At 35.6% G+C, this 15,252-nt stretch overlaps 1 protein-coding gene across 1 annotated transcript in view; it reads right to left on the bottom strand.

Moving 5' to 3' along the window:
• Positions 1-13,392, bottom strand: part of KIF14 (kinesin family member 14) — a 29,870-nt gene extending 16,478 nt beyond the window's left edge. Inside the window, exons 1-16 of the mRNA XM_026854131.1 lie at positions 12,281-13,392; positions 11,660-11,914; positions 10,130-10,217; positions 7,858-7,956; positions 6,306-6,358; positions 5,959-5,989; positions 5,495-5,602; positions 4,593-4,709; positions 3,848-3,966; positions 3,365-3,537; positions 2,875-3,022; positions 2,708-2,771; positions 2,308-2,492; positions 1,452-1,554; positions 1,070-1,230; positions 257-404 (exon numbers count right to left, since the gene is read on the bottom strand). Of these exons, the coding sequence (XP_026709932.1) occupies positions 257-404; positions 1,070-1,230; positions 1,452-1,554; positions 2,308-2,492; positions 2,708-2,771; positions 2,875-3,022; positions 3,365-3,537; positions 3,848-3,966; positions 4,593-4,709; positions 5,495-5,602; positions 5,959-5,989; positions 6,306-6,358; positions 7,858-7,956; positions 10,130-10,217; positions 11,660-11,914; positions 12,281-13,392 (2,964 nt within the window). The remainder of the gene's footprint in view (positions 1-256; positions 405-1,069; positions 1,231-1,451; positions 1,555-2,307; positions 2,493-2,707; positions 2,772-2,874; positions 3,023-3,364; positions 3,538-3,847; positions 3,967-4,592; positions 4,710-5,494; positions 5,603-5,958; positions 5,990-6,305; positions 6,359-7,857; positions 7,957-10,129; positions 10,218-11,659; positions 11,915-12,280) is intronic.
• Between the last annotated feature and the right edge of the window lie 1,860 nt (positions 13,393-15,252).

The raw sequence follows: 15,252 nt of genomic DNA, 5'->3' as shown, positions 1-15,252 counted from the left end.
TAAAATTCACACTGGATTAACATTTTAGTTCCTAACTAATTCTATATACCAAAATCCCTAGAATAATTCTGAAAGGGATACATACTTTACAACTTCTTGTGTAAGTCTGATTTTTTTTAAATAAGAATGAGACAGCATTCCCTAAGATACTGTTATAACATGCAAGACTGAAAACAAAACACAAACCAAGCCAAACAAGAAACAAAGAGAAACCCCCCACTGGTTTGTTTTATGTCATGATGCAGTGTCAACTTACCACCTCTGCTTCCAGTGATTTTATTTTGCTTTCATAAGCTTCTTTTTGTGAGGCCAGTTCTTGCTGAACCATCTCTTTTGCAATTTGGACACTTTGCATCATTTCTTCCTTGGCTTTCAGTCGTGCCTCTTCAATTTCTGCTTCAAGCCTACAAGTGAAGGTATCATACGTTCAGAATGCTGGCTTTAATCTCCTATAGGCTGCATAGAGATTATAATCTTTTCTTCTATCATGACAGGAGCCTCCAATTTTAACAATAAAAATATGAAGGTTTGTTTTGTGGGTTTTTTTTAAAAACAACTTTTACACTTTACACGGATATTTTTTCTTTCATAGGGGAAGCATAGACACTGGCGAAGATGGAAGACATTCCAGAATTTTAAAGTCCGCTCGATTTCCATATTTATTTTATTATGCCCCTTTCACAAAATTAAGAACTGTAATAGAAACTCACTAAAACACATAAAATTTACTTTTCTGCACCTTAAGTCTCCATCTTGAGTCTTGCAGTTTAATAACTCCCAGGAATGAAACAAATACAAAACACTTTACTGTCTCTCAAATTTTCCACCCTCACAGAAGACCAAGGTTGTAACTCTGGGTTCTTCTCATTTTCCTAAGGTATACATTCATTCCACCTAAGTCTGGAACTTCCATTTTCATTATAATTGGAGTTAACAAAAACGTCACTATTTTCCAACTTTCCCTTATTGTGAAATTATTAATAAACTTAAATTTCTTGTTTCTTAAACTTATTGCATGGTTGCATTAACAACTGAACTTATTTTTAGAACAAGAAGATACAATACTTACTGTGTTCTCTGTGCAATAAGCAGCTCGTTCTTTGCAAATTCAAAATCTTTTTGACCATCATGCAAAAACATAGTTCCACAAGATGGCCTTGTAACTTTCTGAACTTCTACTGGATGATTAAACCTGAAATAATGTTCTCCCCCAAGGATCACTCGATCACCCTATTGGGAAAGGGGGGGGGGAAAGTTTGTTCTATAACTTTTAGATTTATAAGCAAATTTACAGTGCTTAAAACATAGCAGCTGGGGCTAGAAATCAAAGAGGAAAAGCAAATATATACAGTTTCAGAGCCTTCTAAGAAAACCTGCAGTCTGAAGTTGTAATATTAGCAAAGCCAAGAAATGTGCACACACACATTACTATTACCAAATCCATTACTTACATGATGCAGAACCGTTGGGTCTAAAACACATTTCCCATTTACGTATGTCTTTGCTTCTCTCAGTGGAATAATACTCACTTTGCCAACAGTATTTTTTATAACACTGAAAACAAGAAACATTTGTGATCTCAGTAGCTCATGTTAATTGCAAATAATGTTTCTTAAAAGACAAACTCATGCCTTAGATAGTGTCCTTAGTTTTTCCAGATGTGGATTGTCTTCATACTATTTAGTTACAACATACATAATTAATGAGTGACAACATATATTTTGGAAGAGAATCAATACTTAAATCCAAGAAGAATCCACTGCTAAAAGATTACTACAATACTCCACCATCTGAACATTTCTTTGATAATGCTTAATTTCCCAACACATCCACATCTTACATGGTTTTAGTAACTGATGAGTTAAGTTTCTTACAGCATTTTGTCTAGGACTAATTGCACAGAATGCACTTTAAACAATATTTCTGCAATATGGCCAACTTGCTCTCTGTTTTTAGTTTTAAGTTAAAACTGTCAAGGCATGTCACTTTTTGATTGAACTTGATGTAACAGAATTATACACAGCATCATTTGATCAGGCCCTCCTCCAGCATTTCTGCACAGATAGAAAATTTTGCTACATGTATGAAATGAACCTATAAACAACCTTGGTTAACAGATTTCTAGAGGGAACAGAAAGAAGTTACCTTAATCATTAAACAGTACAAAAATTATACCTAAAGAGTATTTTCCTGATTGGAAAACCATTTTTCGTTACTGCCGGAAGGAACAGTGACTCCAAAAGAAAGGGAAGGGTGAGAAGAAATATTTCCTGCTCTCACTTCAAGTATAAAAAGAACACTACATACCAATGGTCATCAGCAATTAGCACTCCGGAAAGCTGGATATCATGTTTTGAATTTGGTGTATACCTTCCAACTGTAGTTTCCCCTTCCTTGATCATATACAATAGCACCTCAGAAAGCTGAGGATCTTCATTAAGATTGACAAGGTTTGGTAAATGATTGTCCATTTTGAATGCAATTCCTGCTTTCTAGATAAAAGAGAGCACTGCATTTAAAAAAAAATAAATTTACTTTGTGCATTCAAATGTCTATATTAAATTTTTCTAAGTCACAGTAGTCTGTTAAAAGAATAGCACTAAGGAAACCAAATCTTACAGCTACTCTGATTCTTCTGCAAGGCTTGCTGATGTTGTATTTTCTATACTATCTCCTACAGAAAGTGAATTAAAGCAAGAAAATGTACCTGCAATTCTTTTATATCTTCTAATTTCCTTTTTTCTGCTTGTTCAAATTTTTCCTTCCAAGCCCTTAACATATTAAGGGGAAAATAACACAACATATTAAGAGAAAATTACAGCATATAAATTTTACTCTTTCTATTTTAAAGTAAGACATTAACAACTGCCTGACCTTTGCATTTCTGCCATGTCCCTCTCCTGCTGGTGCAATTTCACCCTCAGAGATGTTATTTCCTGCAAATAACGTCTGTATTTTTCAGGATCAGTGTTCAGAGCACATTTCTGAGCTGCCTTCAGTTTTTCAATTTCAGCTTTCAATTCTACATTAGACAAACCAGATACAGAGTACACACAAAAAAATAAAGACAAAATAGGATTTAGACATTTCAGTACAATACTAGAAAATTAAAAATTAAACACCTATCCCCATTCCAGGTTCTTAAGTGTAGCCTATGATATCATCTGAACTTTGGTCAAAAAAACCCAAAGGTCACAAAAGAATAATAATAAAAGGAAGATATCCTAAGTTGTATATTAGCCTAGTCAGTAAGTGGTCAAGTCAACACAACACATTAGGAGTAGTAGTAACAACTGTTATGGAGCAGTAAGTTAAACACACATGTAAATGAAAAACCCTCAAAGACTGCAGATGTCTGTCTCACCTCTGATTAGGTTGGCATTCACATCTTCATTTATTTTAGCAATGTTGATAATTGAACAAGCTTGTTTTGCATAGCGAAGAGTGCTGAGTGTTTCTTCTGTACTGCTGGCAGCTGGACTTACTGTGGCAATCATAGCAGTTTGTGAATTTCCACCAAGACTTTCCTTTAATAACCTTCATTTGACAGGAGAGAAGAAGTCAATTCCCAGCCCCCACAGAGAAAGAAAAATTAAACTTCTCAATCTGGACATGTTAAACACAAAATACATCTTACGATTTATTTGAGAGTGACTATTAGCTACTTAAAATACAAACCAAGGTCCTGTTTCCTCTTCACCTGATGCAACAGACTAATTTCTTCTCTCCATGGGTCATTTGAGAGAGAGGGAGGGAAGGAGGGGAAGTGATGCCTCCTGAATAGAAGAGGAATCAACAATCTGAGAAAGCTTTTACTTCTATATAAAAAATTTTGAAGTATACATACCAAGTAAGGACAGATTCCCGGTAAGGAACAAAAGTTTTCTTTCCATTTCGAGATTGTTTAGAAAGTGCAGAAATAACCTTTCCAAGGGTTAACAGTGATTTATTGATACTCACACCCTCCTACAAAAAGCAATAATAAAAATAATTATAATATAGTTGTGTTTTCTTGTGTGATATTATTGACTGTACTGTTGATTTAATTGTGCTTATTCAAAATATGGCTCAGTTGTATGATATTAAATGTCACTACTTATTAAAAAAAAGATGCAAGAGTATCCTAGAAAATCTTCATTTGCAAAGAACAGAGATCCTGGCTTTAAAATAAGCACTGTTAAGAACCCTCAAACTTATGAAGGCAGCTTGAAAGAAAGCCTCTTATTAAAAACTGTTTACTTAAATCCACAAAAAAAAGGGCAAGCCTAAACTCCATGGAATATTTGATTCATGATTTGGAAAGTCATGAGGACAGTTTTTCCTCCTTCCTTCTAAAGGATCATTAGGCCTGCATAGCATGGGAATGCTGTCCTCAGCAAGATCCGGCCTGCTATACTGCACAGTCAAAACAGCTTCTCAGGGCTACCCACCCTCAAGAGCAAAATGCTATCCAATACGTATAAGCGTAAGGGCTACATATCCATTATAAGTAAAGTTCCTGCCCAAGAGTCCTGGTAGGTGGAGAGTGCTTTGGAGTTCAGGAGTATTCTTTGGAATCCCTCCTTTTCTACAGATTTCCAATACTGGTTTACCTTCAGCCTTTCTCCAGTGGTCTGAGCTGTTAAGCAGCATTCACTGCCTGCTAGATCAATGAGATTTATGTGACTGATAAGCCTACGATCACATTGTTCTTCATCCACATATTCTACCTGGAAAAAGGGAAGATGTTTGCATTCAAACAAACGCCTGAGGACAAGCAGAAATCTAACAAGCTGTTCACTTCAAATACATTAAAAAATTGACACTTCCATTTACTTTTTGACTTTCATGTACATCCCTTGAAGGAGACCAAGTTTGGACTCTTAACCATAGCATTGATTGTTTGCAGTTGAATAACTGTATAAGCATAAACTGCAAACACAACAGAGTAGCAAACTATGGGTTTGGGTCCGAAGTTTGACTATTATAGCTATCCAGTAGCCATGGAAATCAGTAAGCTGTTACTGACTTAGAGCAATGAAGATCAGCTGAGCAGTCAATGGAAAAGTCTCAGGACTTTTCAGGACTTCTCAGAAACTGCATCTCCTACCATTGTCCCAGCTCATCCCCTGCGGGAACTCAGCACATCTATCCCAACTTGCATAGCCTAAGCTTCTTAGAAGTCAAGATGTGTTGGCAGCAGTGTGAAACTAGGTTTGGCCTCAATTTGAATTCCAGTTACATCTCAAAACTCACACTTCTTAAAAGCTTGGAACTACTCCTAGATCTGCCAGTCTAGACACATTTATATTGCTGCTATAAATATATGTAGCAAGAGACAGCAGAACGTACTCAAAGCATGTAAAATAAAGCAAGTTTTGCTGTGTAGAAAGCCACATTAAAATACACTGTGCTTTACTTATCTTCAAGTATATTCTCACAGCAGTTTTCTAGGCAGCACACAAACCAACATTTTACTACCCAGTTTGAACAGATATAAACCACACCACAATACCTTGGTTTGAGTCATGACAAGGGTGAAGACAGAATGAGATCTAGAGCTCTTGTCATTCATTACTGTAGCAGCTGTTGCTCTCTGCTTATTTCCTAGTTCAAGCCAACTCTGTAAGAAATAAAAGTCAAGATATGAAACCAAAGCCTACTTTGGGTAGATAACGGAAGATTGAAATGTTTGAAAATAAAGTTATTAATACAGATGATGATTCCATAAGGGAAGAATTAAAACTTAAGTTTAAGAGATAACCATGTGAAGAGTGACACTTGCCTGTATGCATCAACTTAACTCCATTATATAGGAGTAGTCTTCCTTGTCCTTTTACAAAGGCAGCTGAAATATCATAGACTACTTGGCAGACTGTAAAGCATTTTCTTCCCATCCATGGAATTTAGTTTTCAGCAGTGAAAGAAGGAGCAAGTAGAAATATTTGTATTCCCTTTTAGTAACCAAATAACACTTACCTGGATATCAGAGTAAGAACTGACAACATTCCTAAGGTGGGGGAAAAAGAAAAGTTTGGGTTCAGATTATTTTCTTTCTACAGTTTTCCCTGCTGCCTGAGTTCTGAAAGATTTCCCCAGTTACAAACAAAATACAAATAGACCATGAAAGCTCCAGTTGTCTTGAGACTTCCACAGACATTTCACTAAAGCAATACACAAAAGGAAATATGTCAAGTCAAGCTAGACATTGCTATGCATTTTTGTAAAACTATGCGATACTAAGATCTTGCCTAATTTACTGGTGACTACACATGCTTTTAGGATTACACCATACATCTGTCAAAATGAGAACAGTTCAGACTTACACTGTCAGGCCTTCCACATATGGTCCTAACACTGGATGTTCTCTTACACGAAGCTGGAGAGAATAATTTTAAAAGTAAAATTATTAGGTGTGCATTAGTTAGACCTAGCACTCGGGAATACCTTAACATTAAAAGTAAGTCTAGCCACATCCCTAGCATGACATTTATCATCCGCAAAACTTAGCATGAATCATCTAGAATATTTTCAGGAAAAAACCTATAACTGAATTTTTCCAGCTGCCTGAGATATCACAGCAGACTGCACCAGGCCATTGCTCAGAGCTAACTGCAACATCTATCTTGTATATTTACAGAAGAAACAAACAAAACACTTTACTGCAGTGTAAATCTATTATGTTTCCAATTTAAAGAGCTTAGCTCAAAATCACTGACAGAACTCAGGGAAAGCTACTATAAAAAAAGATACTATAGTTTTTACTTCTATGTAAGTAGTCCATATAAGTTCCAAGTTTAGGATAAAAGACTTATTTCAACAGTAAGTTGAGTGTAGTATATCTTCCTTACCATAATCTAATACAGTTTACACACAAGTGGTCAGTACTGCATATGTCAAAGTACAGAAAGTACTTTTTTCTTAATAAATAAAACAGGATAAATTCCTTCCCTACATCCCCTACTTAAAGAAAATCTCCTTAATTTTCAGGATCCAGGTTTTACATGTTCTAACACATAAGTGCTGAAAACTAGCTAAACTAGTGATGCTTAACTAGTTAATCAGACCACTGATTTCCACCCCCTCTGCCTCTCCTCCAGCTTCTTGGGAAGTAGACAACCAACAGGAAAAAAAAGAGCTTCCTGACAGTGCCCATGGCTCTAAGCAGGTAAATAATCCAGGGCAAAGAACCTGAAAGATATTATCCATCTTTGTGCTAAGCTCATATATGATAAAGTTTTCTGTAGCTGGGCAATGTAAATACACAGAGGAAACACAGTGGGGAAAAATTCTCCCTTTGCAAATATTAACATTTTTTCATGTACTGCAATTAGCTAAAGGGAATGGACATTTCAGTAATGCCGAGAACTGGGGACACTGATGGATCAAATACAATAAGGCAAACACTTTTGGTTTTTCCTCCTCCCAAACACCATTGTAAGACTCCTCACATTGTCATCCTTTCATTTTAGAACTCCATCTAAATTACAATTCAACTGCACAGGAAACCCTTAATATAATCTGGATATTTAGATAAATAATGTTTTAAGAGACTTTATAAAAGCTGATAGGATCATCTTCATTTTGCAGATAAGGTGAGATGTTAACCACAATTTTGAGAGATTCTACTGAATTGTTTTGTTTCTATTTCAGCAATACTTTTTTTCACCTTCGCATTTCTGAAGAGCCAAACATTTTGCTTGAAGCCATATAGTGAGATTTTTTTTTAATTGATCCTATAATATAATCCTATTATTCACAACAATCTAAGGTACTTGGATAACAAAACGACCACTAGTCATCTGTGCATTTTTGTTTACAGAATAGATGCCACTAATTAAGAGATTACACACATACTTGTTTCTGAGAGCAACTTACTGGTTGTTTCTTCTGTCCGCTTCCAGCTTTAAAGACAAGCAAATCATGAATTCTCTCATTGTATACTTCAAAAAAGCTCATTTCAAGATGATACAAAATCTAATAAAATTAATAATAGAAGAGTTATTGACATAATCCACAAAGCATCTTCATCATCCTTTGTTTCAAAAATTAACACAGATTGCCAGATCCTGCTATTAAACATTAGAAACATTTGTATTGAAAGTGCTTTCCAAGATAAATGATACCCTAAACGATAGATCTGCTATTACCAATACAATTTACTGGAATTCCATCCACAGCCATTCCCAGATGATAGCTATCAAGCTTAAAAAAAAGTATATACATCCACCTCAGAAGTTTTAGTGATGGGGTTTTAGTACATGAAAACAGTTTTGTATGCACCTGCACTAGTCTCATTCCCTTAAGGATGCGCACTTAAGGATCCTTAAGGATGTTACATGCATGATACATGTAACAGAGAAGCCATGGATTGATGTTCTCGACATCCTGACATAGAACAGAATGACCTAATGGAAAGATCAACCTTGATTCTACCTACAACAATTTTTAAAAAAACAACAAATTTTCATGAAAATATATCTCCTTCTTCTGAAGGAATCCCAGTATTTTTTTTCTTTTTTAAATAAAATGCAATTTTCTCTAAGAGACAAGAAAGATTGAAGAAAAAAAACCCTAAAACACTGCAGTCAGAAATACAAGATTTGAGACAATTTGCAGCAACAGAATCACTTATTCACAATGCATAAGCAAAGTAATAACAAACATATCTAGCAGCTCTGCATTTTTTAGAAGTTATACTCTCTAGACAAACTCAATTAAAAATAACCTTCTTAGATTTCTCAATGTCTAACAAATCTACAGAATATTACATGTTCACTGGTATTAGGATTCAAAGTCAAAAAGTTAAGCATAAAGCAATAAAAAAAATCTGGAATAGTTAAAAATGGAAAAGTTTTCCTGCATAAGCTTAGCTGAATGTTTAGGTCTACTGACCTGTGAGACAGTCCTTACACACATGGACAAACATACAGAGGAAAAGAATACAGAGAACAGCCTTTTTCCCCTGCATGTTTTGCATCAGATATTCCTTATCCAAGAAAGAGCATAAATACAAGTTTCTATTCCTTTTCACAATTTTAAGTGAAATTCAAGGTTTCTAACCACAAATGATGGTTTATTAGTACAGAAAGCTTTACATGCATGATTCAAATCTCAGGCACTGTACTGTAGTCAAGCTGATTCTTCAAAAAATTGTTCTGTACCAGAAATTCAGTCTTAGAAAGGCCTTCACAGTCAGACAGAAAAATAAATATACTTGAGGAATTCCCAGAAACACCCTGCATACCTGCATTCTTAGTTTGGGTCTTCTGAATATACGAAATGAGTAGTTTAAAATAATTTTTAAGAGTTTAAGTTAGTTGTATCCCCAGTTATGATTCTCTAAATTTACCATTACTATGCCAATTAATTGGGGCAGAAACAGAATGTAACCCCTTGTTAAAACACTTTGGAAAGGATTACCACTTTGCTGGTTTTAAATCCATATACTATAGGTGTAGGACAGGAATTCAAATCAAAATACATTCTGATCAGATGAAACATTCCCACCCCCTCTCAGAAGACTACTCATTCATACAGAATTATGTATGAATAAAGATCTATTCTCAATACAGAGAGGGAAATAAAACATTATTTACAATGAAGATTTTAAAGTCTTAAAATAAAACCCCAAAACAGGTGGGGGTAGTTGATTTTTTTTTTTAATTTCAGTAAGAATTCTGAGCTACAATACTAGAATTAGAATACTATTAAAGTGTATTTTGCTTTGATATGTGACAATGTTTAAAGATAAATTCATATTTTTTGAGTTCTGTTTTATATGCCTCTATGGACAGTATGAAACCCACTAGAATTTCTTTGCACCTTTCCTTACATAAATCTTATCTTGTAAGACATACTATAAAGAGGAAAGAATCCTTGCCTAATAACACATCAAAAATATCATGCTCATATTTCTTTTTTACATTATTGTCATTAAAGAAGCAAAACAACGTTCATTTTAACTATTTAAGGAACACTTAATCAGAGCTACTAGCAGAAATAAGGTTTGAATCGGCAAAAGAATACAGACATTAATAAACAGATCAGCACTAAGGTATAAAGTGAAAGAATGAAACTTGTTTCAAAATACTGAAAGGCATCAGTTTCCTCATAATTCAGTGTAAGGTCAATAGCATAAGCATACCACCTGTTGCTTGTCCATCTGTGCTATTTGAGTGAAAAGATCTTCACAAAGTCTTGGAATTATTCCTCTGTCTTCATCAAATCCCATCATCCTGTAGTTACAAAAAACCTGCTAGTTTAATTTTATAACTCTCTATAGCTAGTTTTAATATTAATTTTATAATGTTCAAGTTGAAATCCCATATGCTTTTAAGCAACAGAAATAAACCTGATCTAAGCTGGTGCTTTTTTTGAGCAAGGAGTTAGACAAGGTGATGTCCAGAGGTCTTTTCAAATTCATCCATTGAGGAATGGGTTGAAAACCTAAGTAAAACGAAAAGCCTACAGAAACTGAAGAGTGAGTTGCACTATTAATAGTAAACCTATAGACATCTGCTATCCTAACATGCATGCATTTTATGTTCTCTGCACACTGCCAGTGTGGTAACCCTAAGGCCCTCTCCACCTCTGGCATAGTTCTTTCCTGTCTAGTTCTACCACTGCAGAACACCACTGTGTTGGACTAATTCAGCTAGTCTAGAGACACACACACTTGCACAACACAGTTGTCAGCAGAAATGTGTTGTGTACACTTGACCTGAGGACACAGTTATTACTGATATTAATTTTAGCTTTGTTTAAAATACAAAGGGGTGAAGGTGTTTACCTGAAGGTGGAGGAAAAGAAAACGAACACCAACCAACCAACTACCCTACAAATAGGATAACAACTGCAATACTGAGCATATCTTTCTTTTAGGCCAAGGTAAAGAAACATTATAAGTAAAAATTGGATTTCTGTTTAAAGGCAAATCCTACCTCTGTATAAATTCTATAGCTATTATAAATTGAATGGAAACATTAAAATTCTGATAAATTGATTAGAAACATTTGTGGTGTTCAACTACATATATAAAAGTCTATAGTACCTCATGGGAAATACAAAGCTCATAGAACTGATTCTAATAGATGCATCCTTGGAAACAAAACAGTTCACCAGGCATTCTGTTGAAAAATATACACAAGGTATACATAAAATTGGCTATAAACCCTCAAAATGTTACTTGTCTAGGGTTACTTTGTGTAAATACTAGATTTCAAGCACACAGTGCCAACAGCATCTGGCTTTACTTATTTCTGTTCTGAAACAGGAGCACAATTAGAATGATCTCTTAAAGGTCTTGTCCGAAATCCATTAAATACTTCAGAACATGTCACTTCATGCACAAAATAACAAACAGTGGTGAACAATAGCACTAGGAGAGTCTGAGAAGCTTTCAGCATTAACAAAAGTTTTCCTTCATCAAAATCTCTGGAAAGGAGGTTTTTTCTTCACTAGAAGTAGAAAAAGGTCAGTGTCCAATACATAAAAATATTCTACACCTAGCTTTGTTTTTCTTACTATAAATACTGTTTTAATTGTTTTGAAATATGCAAAAACATTTTAACACAGTTCAAAAACTATGAAATCAATTCCATACAATCTCTTTTCATGACTTTACACTGCATAACAATTGGCTTCTACAGAATTTTAACAATTATTATTATGAACTTACGTGTATGATTTGCCAGAACCAGTTTGCCCATAAGCAAAAAGACAAGTGTTATATCCCTCAAAAGCTCTTTCCAGGAGCGGTACTGCCAAAGTTTTATAGATCACTGCTTGGCTTGCAAAATTAGGATGACACTTGTCAAAAGACCAGAAAGAGAAGTCATAACTGAAGCTGTAAACTTGGTTTGTGGCTGGATTTCGCACAGCTGTCTCTGAACCACTCATGGAGACTACAGGGAGGGAGTTTTCATTTTTCTCTCTGCATGGACAGGGGGAGGAAAATTAAAAAACATAAGCTACATGCTTTAAGTTAGTCTGTTCAATCAATTGCCTCATGGAAAATAAAATGCTCGGTAATTATTGTTAAAAAAAACTGTCTGAACATACAAAGTATTCAAGCGCAAAGTAGTTCAGTTAATGAATATGTAAAAAATAGCCCCAAACACCTATAAAGTGAATTCAACCTCTTAAAATCTTTATCTTAATGCTGCATGAAATATCAGCTAATTTCAAAGTATGTACACTTATTGTGTCAATAATTAAACAAGTCAGAAAATACAAAGCAGGAATCAACATATACTATAAAAGCTACTATTAGCACCAGAAATAAGTTCAGGATACAAACCTGTTAGTGAAAGGCCGTACACGCACAGCTACAATCACTTTGCTGTTTTCCACTTTGAAAACATCTTTCTCAGTACTACTGCTCTCAGCTAGAGTTTCTGTGTTCTGTTCTGGTTTTAAACTTCCACTCACAGAAGGAGAGCTGGAGACACTAGTTTTATTTTTGGATGAAATTTGAAGATGAGGCATCTGTTTCTTCGAAGCTGACAGAGGTGTTTGATCCTGAGAAATACTGTTCTTTGGTTTAAGCTTAAATCCTTCTGTCGAACCTTTTGTTGGTGTCCTTGTTCTTTCCAAACTGTTATGTTTTATGACAAAGTGGTGTATTCTTTGCTTTCCAACTAGTTTATTTATATTGCCTTTTTCATTTAGTTCTCCTGATACCCTATTAATATATTTTGAGGTAACTAACTGTTCTGATTTAGGAACTTCATCTTGACATTTTGTGTTAGCAGCATTTGTCCTATATTTTAAAGGCACGCAGCTATCACTCTCACACAGACCATCAACAAAGCCAAAGGAATCCTTGCTGTTCAGGTGACACTGTGACTTTGTACTTGACTGACCCTCAACTAACTTAAAGCTTGGTTTAGCATCACAGGTATCATTATTATTAATATTTTGTGGAAGTGCAAACTTGTAATTTCTTTGGGCAGCAGAGTCATTCTCTTCTATTCCAGGTACTGTATGCCGATTTATTTTACTCTTCTCTATGAAGCCAGTCCTCACACGCCTCTGCAGAGTAAGTCTTTTCTCTGTTTGTGTATTTTCCATGCCCTGTGTTGTGTTTGCATGCAATTGTTCGCTACTGGACACTGGTTTTTTGCTTGCTCCAGTTCTCCTCTGGAGTGTTAATCTGCCTTCAGGTTTAAATGTAGTTGATGTGTCACTCACTTTTTGACAGGCTGAAATCACATAGGTTCTATTTAATTCCTCAGTCTTATCCTGAGAGCATGAAAGCAGACCATCTTTTTCTTCTCCTGACACCTGTGATTTCAGCTGCTGCCCAGACGCTTTGCTGCTTGTAAATGCGTTCTGTGAAGAAGACTTCTGCAAAGGTGTTGTAGATCGTGCCTCTGAGGGGCTTCTTGCAGGAACTGTGTAAATAGGCATTTTTGTCTTCTAGCAAGTTAACATTAGGTTTTTAATAAGTACAATACCTTTCCTACAAGGTTATTTCTAGTTGCTTCTTCTTAAGTAATCTGAGGAGACAAAGGAAAAATTTTTATGATTCCCATGTCCAATGTGTTTTGCTGATTAAGGATACCAATTAAACTCAGAAACCAGAGTGAAAAGAGTAGGTGTATTTTACTGGTGATAACCAAATAATGTAACAGTGTAATACAGAAAATATGCAGTGAGAAAAGGTAGAATAGTGCATCCAAAGCAAAGGAAAATAGAGGATAATGCATCAAATCCTTACTACATGAGAGAATAGTGATTAAGATACATCACCACTTGCATACATTACCATCATCCAGACCCGCAGTGGCTGGGGAGCCCCGCCTACAGTGAGGGTTTGGAGAGCCTGTCCCGGCAAGTGGGAAATCCTAGGCGGTGCGTCCACCCATAGGTGAGGCTTCAAAGTCACTGTGAGTGGGCCCAGCCTTATATACTAGAGATGGACAAGCCAGAATAGCTGGCACCTTTGTTTTGAGCAGCAAATTTCTGGTTTCATTCTCCTGTTGGATTCCACCCAAAGCCTGGCCAGGGCTTGGGGGGGGAGCAGACCAAGGGAATTTCTAACAAGGCCAAATACCTGGGTTCTCAGCCTTGAACAAGGCTAAACAAGGGAAGTTGGATACATTCTCTCCTCACTCCTGATTACATTTTGTCTAAGCTGCATCTTTCACTAGTGAGCTTACATACTTTGTTAATGATTACATACTAAATTAGCAGCTGCGCCTTGGGGCCTGTTGTTCAGGCTTCAGTATTTCAATGCTTCAGCACTTTTTACAACAGCATAAGTGGGTTGTCATAACTTAGTACAATACCTACTAGCACAATGGTTATCAGTTATAAAATATATACAGGATTCATCTATAGGCCAACTCTGGCTTGGGCCTGTTGTCCAAGCCTTAGCACTTCACAGTGCTAGTTATGTTTCAGTGCATGGGGAGCTGTTTACATACACTGCAGTAAACACATGTTCCCAAACATTAGTAACCATTAGTAGCCTCTTTCACCTCCAGTGTTTTATATTTGAATGACTGCTTCCACCAATAACAAGCTCTGATTCCATTTATTGAGTTCTATGATTTGTTTCAGAAAGTAAACAAAGCATCATGAAGAAGCACCAGTTAGTACAACAAACTATCAATTTATCAACAATCACCAAGGACACTACTTCCAAATGATCTACCATGATCCCTAAAGAAAGGGAATCCAAGATTATGCCTCCATTAACTCACAAATATTTATATGCTTAGTGTTTCACAACTAACAGACTGCAGTAGAACAAGAAAATTATTAACGTTGAATAGGAAATTGTGAACACTGAAAGCAGATGTTTTTCAGGATACTGATATCTAAAACCCACTATCAGAGTAGGATGCTTAATAAAGATGACTATCACAATATGTTTGGACATTGTTTTAGTTCACTATAGTACATATTTCCATAGCAACACAAAGATACCTAAGCCTAGTGGACAGAAGAAAACTGTAAAATGTGTTCCACATCCTTTCTACATGTAAATATTTAGAAACCCATACATAACCAATCTGAATAGAAAATTATGCTTTCACTGTTGCATATGCATCAGTTATTGGGTTGTTACAGGTTTGACATCACTACCTACTACAGACTTGCTAGCTGCAATTAATTTGCTATTTAAAGTCAACAAAGTTACCTGGCTTAGATCCTTCAAAAATTGCATATATCATTAACAAAAGCAGCAGATGGTCAGGTTAGAAAAGGGAAAGAAGCAAGAAGAGAGCAAGTGATGTAGAAGCAACTGTTTAGCCATTGCTC

This window comes from Athene cunicularia (genome assembly GCF_003259725.1).
Source record: "Athene cunicularia isolate RWA chromosome 8 unlocalized genomic scaffold, athCun1 chr8_part1, whole genome shotgun sequence".
Taxonomy (NCBI): domain Eukaryota; kingdom Metazoa; phylum Chordata; class Aves; order Strigiformes; family Strigidae; genus Athene; species Athene cunicularia.
The sequence above is the reverse complement of the archived record's forward strand: the minus strand, read 5'-3'. Positions and strand labels throughout refer to the sequence as shown.